At 36.1% G+C, this 17031-nt stretch overlaps 1 protein-coding gene across 14 annotated transcripts in view; it reads left to right on the top strand.

Moving 5' to 3' along the window:
• myo9aa (myosin IXAa) overlaps window positions 1-17031 on the top strand; it is a 169280-nt gene that overhangs the window by 71231 nt on the left and 81018 nt on the right. For 12 of the 14 annotated variants that reach the window (XM_077201623.1, XM_077201615.1, XM_077201621.1 and 9 more), the window contains exons 3-6: window positions 4974-5068; window positions 5160-5222; window positions 6916-7015; window positions 13383-13436. In XM_077201623.1, coding sequence (XP_077057738.1) covers window positions 4974-5068; window positions 5160-5222; window positions 6916-7015; window positions 13383-13436 — 312 coding nt within the window. The remainder of the gene's footprint in view (window positions 1-4973; window positions 5069-5159; window positions 5223-6915; window positions 7016-13382; window positions 13437-17031) is intronic. The other 2 variants (XM_077201619.1, XM_077201613.1) reach the window with 1 other exon arrangement.

The following is a 17031-nucleotide window of genomic DNA, read 5'->3' as shown; positions in this document are numbered from 1 at the left end:
TAACATTGCTGTGGACACTGAAAGTGAAGTGACCCATTGTGGACTGTGTTGGGATGTTCACTAACAGTATCACGTTTTTCGAACTTCTTTTTACCCCTAACTTAGCGAACAACAAAAAAGAACTTTGCGCAAGTAAATTGGGGCTTTAAAGTCCCGCTGTAGTCAATAATTTTATCCCTTAAAACTCATCTTTGATCACAAAAATGACATATTTAAACGTTTTTAAAAAGCTTGAATGCAACTCTAGACTACACCCTTGCTTCATTTAGTATACGTGGATTCATGAATATGCTAATTAGCCCGCCTCCACAGCTCACAGATTCACTCGCACAACTTTCTGAGGTAAACGTTGCACAGTGTTATCACTCTTTACAACGTCGGAAACAACGGTAATTAATATGACTAGCCTTTTGCTTGACTATGTTATCATACAGCTAATAATGTGTTGCTAATGTTACACAAACTATGTTCCCGTTCGCCATCTCAGTCTGCCTTCTAACAATCATCAGAAACGCTTTGAACAACTCAGAATGTCAGTGGAGAAAGGCAAATAGTTCATCATAACATCATAATATACCTCATACACCTGTTATATTACTAAATCTACCTGATTTTTCATTTCAAACGGAAAAATATACCGGGATAACCTGGCATCTCTCGAGTCTCCCCTGCAAGTTTGGTGTTAATGATATGCTAATTGCCGCCGGCACGTTGATCTGATTGGTTACAAGGTAGTTTGTGACGTCAGAAACACCTGTGATTTCAAACCGTGTTTTTGAGACTGTCTTTGGTTCACTGCAGTTTTAAGGAGAAAATACTCAGCAATGGTGTTGACTTATGAATTGACACATGGTTTGTCTTAAATCATATTAAAAACACCACATAGATATATTAACACTTTAAAAACTTGATTTTCACCACAGGGGGACTTTGAGACGCACCTGAGACTCTCTCACACATTGCAAACACTTTGTGCTCCTCACTTGTGTGGTGGATTATGATCTTATCAAACTGAAACTGTTTTTAGAGTAATTCTCCTGTGACTGCTCTCTGGCCCAGTGATAATATTTACCTGATGTGGTCCATTAGAAGACGTGGCGTGCGATCAGAGCGGGTTGTTGTGTGTTTGTGAGTGACAGAATGCTATAATGGTTTCAGTTCTCAACCCCTGAGATCCATTCAAAAGCTCTTAAACTGAACATATCACACCAAAACATGTTTGCTGAACGTTCCCCTGTGTCTTGTGCTGGGAAAAGCCACAAAGGTCTCATTCCTGCTTTTGACGTCATTTTATTCTGATCATTTGTGTCAGAGTATTTCAGTAATCGTGATGAATTTGGCTACTCAGTAGTTTATTCACTCCTTCAACGTCTCCATTGAGATCAAGACCTTTATCTCAAGACAAAAGCCCTGTGTGTTTTTGTTTTGTCTGTGAAGGATTTGCCACTGCCAGTAAGAAGGAAAGCATAATGAGGAATCCTTTCAAAACTGGCCTTTCGCAACATTTTAACGCCTTAACGTGATTATTTGAGCTAATATTGCACAGTTTAAATTCAAGCCATATACTAACATTAAATAAGACATTTTAAGGCTAATACTGTAATGCCAAACAGTGGTTTGCTTTACCACTTATCATGCTTATAATGCTTCTAACCACCTGTCGAGAGCTGTAGTTCCAACCACACAACTTTGCGATGCTTTTTGCAAATGTTCGTTGAAACTATGGTTTTGGGATAATGGTTGATAACGGTTTGCTAACCAATGCTTCTGGAAAACTCGCTCCTGGATGATGATATGTAGGCTATATCTCAGCAGATTTTAATGGCAGCCATTTCCTGCAGTAACAGGCCTGCCAAGTTCATCCTCACTATTATTCTCTCCAGGTCTGTTTAAAGTTTTCTGTCTCCTGAAGGCCTATGATAGACGTCAAGTGTTGCGTGATTTTGCAACTGTTCACCGAAATAGCCAGTTTCAATAACACTACTTGTGACATGTCATATTTGGCTTTGACTTTGACTGAACATTTGCTCTCACTTTGCTGAAAAAATATCGGGATATATATCGTATATCGATATTCAGCCTAAATATATCGGGATATGACTTTTGGTCCATATCGCCCAGCCCTAACATAAAGTGTTGCGGTGTCTTCTGATTTTACAGGTGACACTTTAACGGCTGAGTTTTGTCCTCGTCTGACCCCTTTTCCCGAAGCGTCCAGGCCTCTTCTATATAGTGATGAATTTCTGAAGTACCCTTCATTAAAGGAGTAGTTCACTTCAGAATTAAAATTTACTGATAATTTACTCACCCCAATGTAATCCAAGATATTAATGTCTTTCTTCAGTCGAAAAGAAATTAAGGTTTTTAAGGAAACCATTCCAGGATTTTTCTCCATATAGTGTCTTCAATGGGGTCCAACGGGTTGAAGGTCCAAATGTGCAGCTTCAAAGATTCAACACGATCCCATCCGAGGAATAAGAGTTTTATCTAGCCAAACTATCGGTCGTTTTCTAAAAAAACAAAACATTTATATACTTTTTGACTTAGTCTTTGCACGGTCGCTTTGTAAACACTCGGTCCGTACTAACGCCTTGTCACGCTTGACCTTTCAACGTGATTGCGTAATGTGTGGCGCATCACAGCTAGTGCAAGATGAGCATTTGTGGTTAAAAAGTATATAAATGTTTTTTTTTTTTTTAGAAAACGACCGATAGTTTGGCTAGATAAACTCTTATTCCTCGGCTGGGATGGTGTTGAGACTTTGAAGCTGCACTGAAACTCACATTTGGACCTTCAACCCGTTGGACCCCATTGAAGTCACTATATGGAAAAAAATCCTGGAATGGTTTCCTTAAAAAGCTTAATTTCTTTTCGACTGAAGAAAGAAAAACATGATTATCTTCAATGACGTGGGGGAGAGTGAATTATCTGGAAATTTTAATTCTGAAATGAACTAATCCTTTAATATGTCAGAGTAACAACTGTGCAACATCCACTTGATGTTTGGCATGTGCTGTTCATCATGAAGGGCTTTAGACTTTTCCAACACGTGTTCCAGAGGCCATTTGTAAAGTTATCGCTGTGTTTGACGTAACCTTTCCTAGACAATTCAAGACATTACTTAACATAGCTTGTTAGCTGCGTCACGATGTATGTATGTGTGTGAGTGAGAGCACAGACTGTTACAGTAGCTCATGGCTGTCAGCTGTGTGTCGGTGGTGCCGCCTTTCATTTGTCCTTTCTTCTCCTGAAAGCCGTAAAACCCCTCTCTGAAAGTCTGACTCTCGACAGGGCGGTGTGTGTGTGTGTCTGGCTGTGAGATTGACCTCGTCTGCTCAATCCACAGAGGAATTTGTTTACATGTGGTGAAGCTACAAATAACGAGAACGTTCATGTACAATTGAGTAGCTTCCTGGTCTCCAGGCAGGACCATAACAAAACAGGCCAGAAGGGGATGTAGTGGACACTTGCAACCAGGGCCTAAAATTGACACTCGCCGAGCGCCAGATGCGAGTAAAAATCGGCCTTGGCGAGTGTATGAAATGATGTCAGTCTCCAGTTGGTCAGAAATTATCAAAGTGTAATTGAGGAATTTGAATTTTGTTTTGTTTTGAATGTGAAACTTCCCGTTTTGTGTCATGGCTGGTAAAAAAATCATTTGGTCCGGTAAATTTTCTTAAGGTCACCGACCATTTGCAGGTGTGGCAAAAATGAGTTTTAGGCCCTGATTACAACGGATTTAGAGTGGTTTTACCAAATATTTATTTTTCTTGTTTCCAGGTGTCTTGCACCAGCCTCTTTGTAATTAAGTTTTTCATAACAATTTATCACGCTCTCACTGACCCTTACAATCTGTAACATCTTGTTATGATTGGCTAACCTCTTCACACATTTAAAGCTTGTGGGTTTGTTGGCTGGTCAAACATACTGTAGATTGTGCTGCCCTGCTTTTCAATAATAGCATCTTGTAAGGCAGTGTTTCTCAACCAGTGAACAATCTTCAGTTGCGCGCACAAATACGTAGGCATGTGTTTTGTAGAGCTTGTAGAAAGAATTGCAGTTCATTCCCAGCCAATAAGATTCCATGTAGCATTTGTATTTGTCAGTTAGAAGTCTATTCTGATTGGTTGATAACTTTTGAAGCAAAGATAATTTATTTCTAGTGCAAGAACACGGAGAGATTCGCGAGTGCACAGGAAACGGTTTGAGCGCGCACACGCAATATCTGCGCGAGAGAAGAGGCGCTTTGTAAGAGAGCACTGTATATTGGAGATCGTACGTCCAGTTTTGAGCAAGCAAAGGAAATGTGCACTCGCGCATCACTTGAAAGTGCTCTCGCTCTACAATAAAGTGCTCTTGACATTTGCCATCAAAATAATCGCATATGTTGTTAGTGATATTCTTACAATGTATGTTAATTAAAGTGTGTAGTGTGCAAACCATTTAAAAAAAATAAACTTGAGTATTTCTAAAAACGTATGTTCCTGGGGAAAATCCGTCCCATGGCCAAACCAGCTGAAAACCATTGTTCATTATTTAAATAATTTTTACGACAATTTAAGTTTGTGGTGGTAATTAGTGCAATATGGAAAAATTATGATATTGGCCTCAAGGACTGTTATTTAAAATTTAAAGCATGTATATTAAAATAATTTATATTCTACTCTTTAAAACTCTTTAATTTAAGCCGATTTAAATACCGTATAATCTTTATACTATATCAGAGGGGCTTCAGTTGGAAGTTAATGAGCCAAGAATAAAGTTTCAACTGAAGCCCACTTTGACTTCATTCATTCATTCATTCATTCATTCATTCATTCATTCATTCATTCATTCATTCATTCATTCATTCATTCATTCATTCATTCATTCATTCATTCATTCATTCATTCATTCATTCATTCATTCATTCATTCATTCATTCATTCATTCAGTCACCTCTCTTATGCTGTTTATATTCCCTGTGTTCACAGGCGTTTGGCAATGCTAAAACAGCCCACAATAACAACTCCAGTCGTTTTGGGAAGTTCATCCAGGTGAACTACCAGGAAAGTGGCACTGTTAGAGGGTAAGAGTGTTCCCGTCTGCAGTGTTGTTATAATAATTAATAATAATAATAATGTGTAGAGAGGCCTAATCTTTTGTTTGTTCTTATCCAGGGCTTATGTGGAGAAATACCTCCTGGAGAAATCCCGGCTCGTCTATCAGGAACACAATGAAAGGTAGGAGATTTTGTACTCATGTCAACTGTTAAGAAATGATGTCGGCTACTGAAGTATTTTGTAATTAAATCAACATTATTACACTAGGCTAGACTACAGTTTATTTAAACTAAGGAGAGTGTAGATTTGGTAGGAGCTCATGAAGAAATAAATCCAGTATTGAACATGTGGGAATCATTTCTCCAGTGTTCAGTTTATATGTGTGAATCTCAGCTTTATCCTGGCTGTCATTACCGGTCTCACTGGTTTCATGACGTGAGGGTTTACGAAGGAAACCGACCATTATTTCCTTGTTTTTGTGACTTTGGTGTAAATCACAGCAGTCACACTTCAGTTTCGGGGCAGTGCATTATCCAAATGAAACCAGTGATAAAGTGACAATCAGTAAAGCTGTCTCTTTTTATGTCAATCTCAGATTTTGTTGTCCTGACTGGTTTTTGAAGTGTTGTTCAAAATAGTGCTGCACGATACATAGAAATTAAAGCAATATCGCAGTATTTTTAACTTTGTGCAGTTGTAAAAACGAGTGCATGCATTCATTTGCTCGCAACTTGTAAAAGCTTGATGGTTTAACACACATAAAAAAAGAAATTAAGATGTAAATATTAGTATTTTAATTTTATTGTTGTACTATAAAATAAAAAAAGATTCTTATTATATAGTACAATATTACAATACAATTTAAAAATATATTTCTTGTTTAATTTAATATACTTTTTAATAATAGTCACTTTAAAAATCACTATTATTATTATGTTATTCTGAATTGGGCAAAAGCAATGGAAATGCAAATTCAGAAAAAAGTTGCACACAAAAAAAGTCTTCAGGAGGTAAATAAATAATAATAATAATATTGCAGATTTTTAAATTAATTTTATTTTGCACTCCCCAACAAAATCACACCACTCATTTAAAATAATTAATTCTTTCCAAACACAGCTATTTCATCTTCTGAGCATTTCTGTATTTCTGACATTGCAATATATATCGCAATGTCAGAAAACTAATATCGCAATGTCAGTTTTTTCCAATATTGTGCAGCCCTAGTTCAAATACATTGACTTGAATGCACCGCTTCTTTAAGAAGCAACACCTGCACATTTAAACATCAAAAATGTCTCCAGTGGTTTTAAATTGTGCACAGTACAGTATTTTCACACAGATAGACTCTCTTGAAACCTGTCGTGGCTTGTAAAGAAACATTGTTAAAGGGATATTCACCCAAAAATTAACATTATGCCATAATTTTCTCACCCTCAAGCCATCTTAGGTGTATATGACTTTCAGCCAAACACAATCAGAGTTATATTAAATCTATCCGTTCTCTTCCACCGTAACGTCGCCATGAAACGGAAATTGTGATTCGTCTTTTCTCTATTTTGACGTCTATACAGTATCTGGCTGAAATAGCGTGATCGAGAAAACATGTAGTACGGGACTTGATTCTGTCTGTCAGGATTTGTTTGGATCATTTGCTGGATGTTGTTTGCTAATTGCTGCGATCTCATGTGAGTGAAAGTTTTTTTTACCCACTGGACTGACTCCCATTGAGGCTTCCCATATCTGACCTTTGACCTCCGACCCCTGACCTCAGCAACAGGCTCAGCAGCCTCAACCCCACTGCAACCCTTTAAGCATTTATAGCCAGATATATTCATGCAGCACCTGACGTTATATGGGTTTGTTCTTTTAGGAATTACCATGTGTTTTACTACCTGCTGGCAGGAGCGAGTGAAGAGGAGAGGACCTCGTTCCACCTCAAAAAGCCTGAAGAATATCATTACCTCAATCAGGTACGACCTCATGCCACTGCATGCTCTGTACTCTCCATCAGCGACCTCATTTACAACCAGTGTTGGGGAGAGTTAGTTTGAAAAAATAAAATGCATTACAATATCGCCTTACTTCCTTAAAAAACAATTGCGTTACTTTTGCGTTACTTTTTCTCACCTGGTCTGGGCGTTTTATAACAAAAAAGGGCTATTTTTGGCCCTTTTACACCAACATTTAAATAATACGCCTCAGACTGAAGGAAGTGCAAATTCATGCGTGTACAGTAGATGGCGCAGCTCAAACACTTACTTCACCAATAAAAAGTAAAAATATAAAGTCATTTTTAGTAGTCAATATAAAGTACATTGGTGAATAAAGTGAGATTAAATGCATACTAATATTTGTTTTATTTAAATTTTATTCAAAATTTATTTGAGGTTTGCATAGTCTGATTTTGCATTTGACATTTTTTTCATTTTGAGGAGTACTGAATCTCTTTTGTGCAAGTGAGACGAGTCAATGCATTTAGTCTAGAACTACAATAACATCATGTTCACACACAACGCCTCTGCACTTACGATTGTTCTCAAAATTGGGGCAAGAAAGCTGTCAGTCAATAAATGGGAAAACACAGTAGCATTACTTTTTTTGAAAAAGTAACTGCGATATTTTGTGTTACTTGAAAAGTTATGTGATTACGTCATTCAAGTGACTTGTAATGCGTTTTCCCCAACACTGTTCAATTGCTGTTAACCTTCCTCTCAGAAGATGCGATCACAAGAGGTCAGCTGACACAGGGCTGTTTACACCTGCTCGTAACATGCGTCTCCTGTGACCACTTGCGATCGAATTTCGTTGAGAGGAGGGTCACTGATTTTATGACCAATCACTTTGTCAGTGTGACACTGCATGTTGACGGAAGATGTCCCGTGAAGTCTTGTGCACATTCATGTGTGGGCTTTTCCAATCGGTTGAATGTTTTCTTTTCAAGCCTAGCTGAGAAAATAAAAAAAAAACAGATTGCAGGAGTAGATGGTTCTTCATTGACTTGCCGTGCATCAAGACACATTAGTGCAAGAGATATACGGTATACAAAGGCTCGTACCTCAGTCAGCATTTTAAAAGGTGTTTTGAGGGATCCCTGTTTACACCTGGAGATGTCCATATATATGGCTGAATATACTGGGATGGTTTTTAAAAAGGTAAAAAGAAAATTTTGGGCTACACTTTATTTTAAGGTGTCATTGTTACAGTGTAATTATATATATTTAAGTACTGAGTAATATTAAGCGACTACATGTACTTACTATAGGGTTAGGGTTTGGTTGAGGGTTAGTTGCATGTAATTATGCATAATTTACTGTTATTACTATGGTAAGTACATGTAACATGTAACAAGGACACTGTAAAATAGTACAGTGAAAAACTAAATTCTGTTATAAACTTTCTTTCATGGAACACAAAAGTAGAGATGTTAAAGAATGTTAATGCTGCTCTTTTACATACAGTTAAAGTGGATTTTGTCTTACAGTCTTCAGAAAGGTACTATGATAAACAAGTCTATAATACTTGATAACAGCTGACATTCTACTGTAACTCCTTTAATACCAGGTGTAAACCGGGTCATTGAGCCAAGTGAATGGCTTGCTCAGAGAAAATGCAGTGGATTTAATGTGTCAGGACTAGGGCTTTCACTGTCATGTTCACTAGATGAAAGAATTCACAATAACAATATTATCATGATTTATCTATTGATGATTTAAAATAAGGCAGTCAAATTAATTGTTTCCTTTTTTAAATTTCTGTCAGATAGTTACTGTTGCTGGATTATTTACGTTATACCATGGTCTGTCTGAATACTCGATTCTGATTGGCTGGAAGTTTGTGCATTAAAACCATGTAATGCACAAGTAGTTCCAGTCAGTTTAATCACTGTTCTATATTATCACACACACACACACACACACACACACACACACACACACACACACACACACACACACACACACACACACACACACACACACACACACTCACACGCAGTTAGCGGAGATCGCACTGCGCACATACACAGAAACTTTCGGAAGCTAAGAAACTTGTTTTCAATGCTGCCCCGTGACTTTTATTAATAAAATAGCTTTACTACTGAATCGTACATTATATTTCTCGGCAACGAGGGGGTAACAGCGCTATTCTGAAGTAATTCAACTCACAGATGCAGGTAATTCACACAAGCATCTCTCTCTCTTTCGATAGTTAATTCAAATAAATGCTTTAATTCATTCATGCAAATAAGTGTAATCTTACGCACTACTTTATCTCTCTGTCTGATTTAAAGCGGGCAGAATGCTAGATCTAACGAGCTGTAACTGACGAAAATAACCGTTGTTTTTACCCTTCAGGCCAAATATTGCACTACAAACACCAATAACAGCTTTGATTTTTCAATGCTGGCAAATAACCATGGTATAAGAGGAATAATCCACGGCTAGCTTTGCAATAAACCATTTCAATGCACTCCACTATGCATTGGGTGGAATTTTCCTCCACATTGTGCATTAAAATCGTTTAATTAGCCATAGATTATCCCTTACTTATTATCACATTTTTAGTGATGATATCAATATTTAATATTTTAAATATCACTGTTATCATCAATACTAGTATATTGTGACACCCCTAGTCAGGACCATTGTTGCACAAAACAAAAAAACAAAAAAAATATATATACAAAGCTTTGTTGAGATAATTGTATGGCCGCAGTTTTTTGTGTGCTTTGCCCTTGTAGAGTCAGTTTTTGTCAGGCAGCTGTTCTCTGAGGCCTATTGACGGATTCACTCACACTAGGCAAACAGGAAAGAGGGGAATATGGAGGAAACAGATTCCAGTTCATTCCTTTCAGCTGTGGTCTCGCACACAGGGACACTTTAAAACCTAATCCACCCAGAGAAAGCAGGCCTGTGCTCCGAACATGCCCCTCATTTCCATAACACACACACACACACACACACACACACACACACACACACACACACACACACACACACACACACACACACACACACACACACACACACACACACACACACACACACACACACACGCCACATAGTTTTGTTTCTATGTGAAAAGCTGTTGCATGCAGGCGTCCAGTCTTTTGTGTGTGTGTGCGTAAATGTATTTTTGTCTAAATGTTAAAAGGATACCCCCCCCCGCCCCTCATAATTTACTCACCCTCATGTCATCCCAAATGTATATGACTTTGGAACACAAACAGAGATTTTTAGATCAGTAATTTGTTTCTGAGTCCATATAATGAAAGTGGAGAGGTCTCTTAAAGCTGACGCTTCAAAAACCACACAAACTGCACGTGACGGTAATTCATACAGCCCAGTTGATGAATCAATGTCTTCTGAAACGCATGTTCATGAGTTCACGCTGACTTCTGAATAGACAACTAAACAAAATAACATGTTACTAGAGGTTCTGACAAAATGTGATGTTCTATTAATTTGAATATATATATATATATATATATATATATATATATATATATATATATATATATATATATATATATATATATATATATATATTTAATCAGGTTGCATGAATGATTCAGTGACTCACTCATGAAGACTTCACTAGTTTCATTACTGGATTAATCATTGTTTTTCTAATGAATCGAATGAATGAATGAATGAATGGCCAATGGCAAATAGATTTTTAACTGTCACTTGTCATTTTTATTTGATGTGTCAAGTCACTTTCAAAAGGTGATTTGCTCTATTTTGTTCACTACTGTAGACATCAGTGTTGATATTCAAAATATAAATTTTTATCCCAGTTCTTCTGTGATGATTTGAATGATTGTGAGACAGAAATAATGAATCTGTGTGGTTGAAAAGACTGTTTGTGAAGCCGTTTCATATCTATACATGACAACTGCTCTGTCAGGCTCAGAACGCAGATCTGAATGTTCGCTGTGATCGTCTTTGTCACAGGTTCAATAGACAGAGCCGAATCGCTGTCATTTAGGAATAAGAACAAGTGTGTGTTTGAATCAAGATCTCAGTCTTTTAATGTTTGATCATGCGGCTCTACTTCACAACGTGCTGATGTTGACGTCAAGCATGAACTCAGAAACCTTTGGCTTGAAGCAATGGTTTATAATAAAAACTTTTTTTTTTTTTTTTCACACAAGCCTATTTTTTTGCTTCAGAAGACATTGATTCATCAACTGGGGTCACATGGATCACCGTCATGTTTGTTTTGTATGGTTTTTGAAGCGGCAGCTTTGAAAGAACAAAACTTGCATTACAGTAAATGGATTCAGAGATTCTTATGAAAACAAACCTTCTCTTTGTTTGTTTTCCACAGACTAAAGAAAGTCATATACATCTGGGATGACACGAGAGTGAATAAATAATGAGAGAATATTCACTTTTGGGTGGAGATAATTCTGTTAAATGTTCAGGAATAATACCATTGCATGTGTTGTTGAATGTGTACAGTATAATTTCATTAGTCTAATTGGTCTGCGTTTTTGTGTATCATGTTCTAAAAAAAGAGCTTTCTCAAAACAGCAAGCTCCGTTCTGATTGGATAGCTTTCACATCGCACTAATTAAAGCATCGGAACTAAAAATATCAAATCTTCTAGTCTGTTGTTGAAAGATTTGACCCGCATATGACAGTCACAGAAGAGTCTTTGTCTCTGTCGTCTTCAACAGAAAGAATATCAAGATAATCTGTTCCTTAGAACTATATGGGAATCTCAAAAGCTCCAGTGAACTGACAAACTTAATAAAGAAGAAACTTTAGTGGTGTGAATTCTTGCCATTTTTCTCAAATACCATTATAATGGCTCTTTCTTAACTTCCGTCTCTAATGCCTTAAGGTCTCAAAAAATTTGGAGAATTCACTTAGAAAAAACTTCCACAGAAATCTATGCCAGGTTTTGACTATCAGATTCAATCTAGCCAGTTATTTTGCTTTGCTAACGGCCGAAACGTTTTGAAAACTGGTTATGCAAGAGCAAATACTAAATGTTTTTAGATTCTCGGTAAAGCTTAACAATAAGGTTCAATGTTATTAATGCATTAGATATTATGAAGTAACCGTTTTACAGCATTTATTAATTTAATTTATAAATATAAATTATTTGAACTGCATATGAGATTATATAAAAATAAACATTAACTAACTAAGATTCATAAATGCCTCATTGTTCATTGTTGTTTCATGTTAGCTATTAAATTAACTAATGTTTACACATTCAATCTGATTGTAAAGTTAACCCGACTCTTTATGAATCAAAAAATTCTTTAATTTTATAAATCGTTATGAATGTAAATAATTTCTCCATGGTGTAAAAATGAATCTAATCTTCATATAAATTGTTTCTTCACCTCAGTGTGTGCCATCTTTTGTCATAATCCATCTGTTGTACATGTCATTTTATATCTTTGACTTGTCAGAATGGAATACTAGCATAATGCTTACTCGATACTCTTCAGTATTTAATAAAACGGTAACACTAGTTTAGGGTCTAATTCTCACTATTAACTTGGTTGCTTATTGTCATGCATATTAGCTGTTTAGCTAACACTTTACTTTACTGTGTCCTTGTTACATATGTTACATGTACTTACCATAGTAATAACAGTAAATGATGCATAATGACATGTAACTAATCCTCAACCAAACCCTAATCCTACCATAACCCTATAGTAAGTACATGTAGTCGCTTAATATTACTCAGTACTTAAATATATAATTACACTGTAACAATGACACCTTTGAAAAAAGTGTAACCACATTAATAAAGCACATATCAATGCGTTATTCTGCATTACCATATTCTACATCCCTTAATCCTAAACTTAACAACTACCTTACTAACTATTAATAAGCAGTAATTAGTAGTTTAATGAGGCAAAAGTCATAGTTAATAGTGAGAATTGGACCCTAAACTGAAGTGTGACAAATAAACCAACTCTTTTTTTTATTTTTTATTGTAGACTATGTGAAACAGTTTGTAGTCGGCAACAATAAACATTTCAAACCATAGCATTGAGTTAAAAATGCAACAGTGAGGTCATGTGACTGCTATCATCTCTAAAATAAACAATTTAAAATAGACCGTTTTGCAAGTCCAGTCACATAATAAGTTAGGTTAATTTTGGTATTGCATGTAATATTGTGCGCATACTGAAGAAATAGTATGAGTATTTTGGCAGTATTCCAGTCTGAACATAGCCTGTGTCTTTCTAAACTAGCATGTGTCTATATTCCATAATTCTTTTGTTCTTCCACCTTAAAAACAGCATGCGTTTAGCAGGCATTGTGTGGAATGTCGCTCTAATCCCATTTACCTTACTTCCAGATGACAAAGAAACCTCAAAGACTGCACTGGGAAAATTACTATGAGAACGAACCGGTCAGTATTAAAATAGTGTGTCGTTGCTGTACAGAGACGAGTCCCTGGCTCCACAAATCACTTTCCATAGCTTTCCCTTCACACAACACACCACTCCCATCCTCGGTGCGTGTGTGTGTGTGGCTCGGGATGTAATTGCTGTGCTCACTGCATCTCTCTGGCTTTCTCTTAGGCTGGTAATTTTGTTTGGTCATTGTGTTTTTGAGGTGTTCCCTGATCTGGCGTCATGCAATTCTTCTGCTTCTATTAATAGTCTGAACTCTGGGCGACTCGGTCAGATCTCTATTGGCAAGTAAACACTGCAGACGATTGGATAAGAGAGATAAGCAACAGTACAAACATGATTTATTTGCATTGGGAGGGAGTTACAAATGTAAACTTGAGATCGTAGGTAAAGAGAACTGATTCAAGGCTTTAAATACTGGCGTTGTTTTGACATTTCATTGAATCTGTGCCAAATTCCAGTTCATTTCATTGGTTCTCTGTACCAATTTTGGTACCATTGCAAGAACTTTTTGAAATTAAAAACGAATACATTAAAACAGCATGTAGCTATCAAAGCCATTTGAAATGGTAAATTGTTTTAAAAAAAGGTGTAAAATGAAGAACAATTAAACACATCACATTAGTGGTCGGTGTATTAGTCTGCATTTACACTCCAAAACTTAATGCACAGATCTATAATTCACAGATGTCAAACGCGTGTTTGTCGTGTACCACAGAAGTACTGGTACTTTATACAACACTATTTCTAGCTCCGTCAGTTCTATAGTATAGTAATTACACCTTACATTTGAAGCCTGTGGGCGAGTGCTCAACAGATGATTATAAACACGTTTCCATTTCCTCCTTAAATAAGAATATCTCTGTCATTTTTCCTAAAGCACCGTTTACAACTCTACTCTACCTTTATAGTGGTTCTACCATGAATGGGCAGGTTAGGCAACTTCACTAATCAAATATCAAATATTTTTATAGTGAAGATTGCATGTCAAAGTTCTAAATTATTCGCTTTAATTTCTTTTTAACCCCATCGACTTCCTTCGAACCATCAAGTGCATTAATGCACACGTTTTCCGTTTGTCTTCACAAAGTTAAGGGATGGATTAAAACTTTGTCTATAGTAAATGACAGCATTTGTGGATGAAATTAAAAAACATTTAAATTGACCTTTTTTAATATTTCTATTTCCTGCTCCCCAATGCATTTCTGACATTTGACTGTAGAGATCTGACTGTGATTAATGCTGTAAACAGTTTTTTCATGCCATTGGAAAAAGATTCCAGCGGTCTGAGATCAACTGTAACACTCTTTAACACACACAAATCAATGACCAAATCAACATGAGTGTGCTGTATGTTTGCTGGATGTATTCCCTGATTGTTGCTGCGGTGTCTTCATGCTCTCTATCAAGGGTCTCAAACTGTTGCTCCCTGGATATGGCCCCTGAAAGCACAACAACACTAGATTGCTCCTGTTATAATAAACGCAGTTGCGGTGACGCACCTCTATTCTTCAAGTGTGAACACATACCCTTGAACACACATTGGTTGTAACGGTGTATCTGGCTAGTGGCCCCCAGGTCATTTGAGTTTGAGACCCCTGCTTTTCATGCTGGTTTTGGACTTCTTGTGCCGTCTTTCAATTCACAATGCACGTTACCATGAGCGGCTGCTCAAATAAACAGCAATCAGAAGGTAAGTGATCATAATGTGTAACTAGAACAAGAAACTTGCAAAACTATTTAGTCAATTTGCGTCAACCCACAGCACATGTCATTTTGCTTCTGTTTTGGTTGAGAAGTCTTACAACATTTAACATGAGAAAAACATTCCCTACCCTGGAAATGTGATTGAGAGCATAATATAATCTGTTTTGGTTGAGAAGTCTTACAACATTTAACATGAGAAAAAGCTTTTTTTCCCCTAGTACCCTGCAAATGTGAATGAGAGAAAACAAATAGGCAGGATTTGTTTTAAACCGTAAAGGTTACAGAGTTTCAGCAGTGTTTGCCTTTCCAGTGCTCTGGTATGCTATAATTTTGGCATCAGTAATGAAGCGAGCGATGAAGGAGACACCGTCTCATTAAGTGTGTGTGTGTGTGTGAGTGTGTGTGTGTGACTGTGCTGGAGCCGAGCATGTGGAAGACAGAAATCTCCCTCGCAACACTTTGCACGACTATAGTGAAAGAGCAATATAAAAATGACAGCTGATATTATGAATCCATATGGTAACACTTTAGATCATGTTTAGTTTATTAGCATGCATATTACTATGACATTGGCTGTTTATTAGTACTTCTAAATAGTGATCGACCGATATTGATTTTTTTTATAACCGATACCGATTATTTGCATGTTTATGTTCCCGATAACCGATATTTATTTACTGTTATACTTCTGTTTTTGACACAATTATTACAACACAAATGAACTCAACAAACCATTTTATTTATAACAATCACTCCTTCCTATAATATATATATATATATATATATATATATATAATATATAATATAATCACTCCCTCCTATATAATATATAAATATAAAACTTTATATTTATACACAAATAAATAGAGGGGTCTGAGTCCAAAAAATAAAGTGCCTTTGTTTAAAAATAAAAGCTTTGATGAGGTAAAAAATAAAGCACAAAATTATTTTAACATACTGGGGCAAAAAAATCTAAATTACATGAATTTTAGTAGCTATTTTAGTAGTGTAACTGAATGCTCCCAGTTAAGCAGAACTAGTTGTAGTGTAGAAAACTTTCAGCATTCTGCTCTGTAAGCCTGCTTCGTTTGTTTTCATAAATGGTAAATAAATCAAATTACAATAAAAACTTTTATATTATTACATTATATAATTTATATCTAAATTATACATATAATTTATAAGCATCCGCAGCAACAACGTTAACAATAGGCAAAATAAATGTTAAAAGTCTAATGTTTTCATATGGAGAAAATAATTGACAGGGGAGTCATATCACCTTTGCAGAAATGTAATTCATTTTAAACAGTTTTAGAAGGTTTATGTGCCGTTTAATAGGTTTAAACTAAGAGTGAGGAATAATTCACTGGGTAATAGTAATTCACTGCATAATATTAGCTGGAATATAACATTGTCAGGAAAGTAACAGACAAAACAGCATATACATCATTGCATTTTCCAACTAGTATGTTATTAATTATTAATAATATTTTTGTAGGTCTAGATCATGAAATGCTTTATGACAAAGTGCTGTTTATCTTTGCATTTACACAGAACTATAGGCTACTCAACCGCGATCGTTCGTGCAGATAATAAATAATTAATTTCCACAAAGCGGTATATTTAGATGTGTATTAGCGAAATAATTGCTATGTAGTAAATGATAATATAATCTAGGTTGTTTAAACAAGATAATCTTGTCAAAAGTTTCATTCAGTGGCCGTGCTTGAGCATTCCTGATCATCATCCCAGTGAGTGCTCAGCAATATGAACAAACTTTTTTTCGAGACTAATGGTGAGCAAATACAACAGATAGAGAATTAAATTCAGTGCTTTTATTTTCAACATGCCCTCATTCATGTCTGTTTTATTTAATTCATGTGA

The sequence above is a fragment of the Siphateles boraxobius genome, unplaced genomic scaffold (genome assembly GCF_051911475.1).
Source record: "Siphateles boraxobius isolate OS27281-9 unplaced genomic scaffold, OSU_SipBor_1 48, whole genome shotgun sequence".
Taxonomy (NCBI): Eukaryota; Metazoa; Chordata; class Actinopteri; order Cypriniformes; family Leuciscidae; genus Siphateles; species Siphateles boraxobius.
The sequence above is the reverse complement of the archived record's forward strand: the minus strand, read 5'-3'. Positions and strand labels throughout refer to the sequence as shown.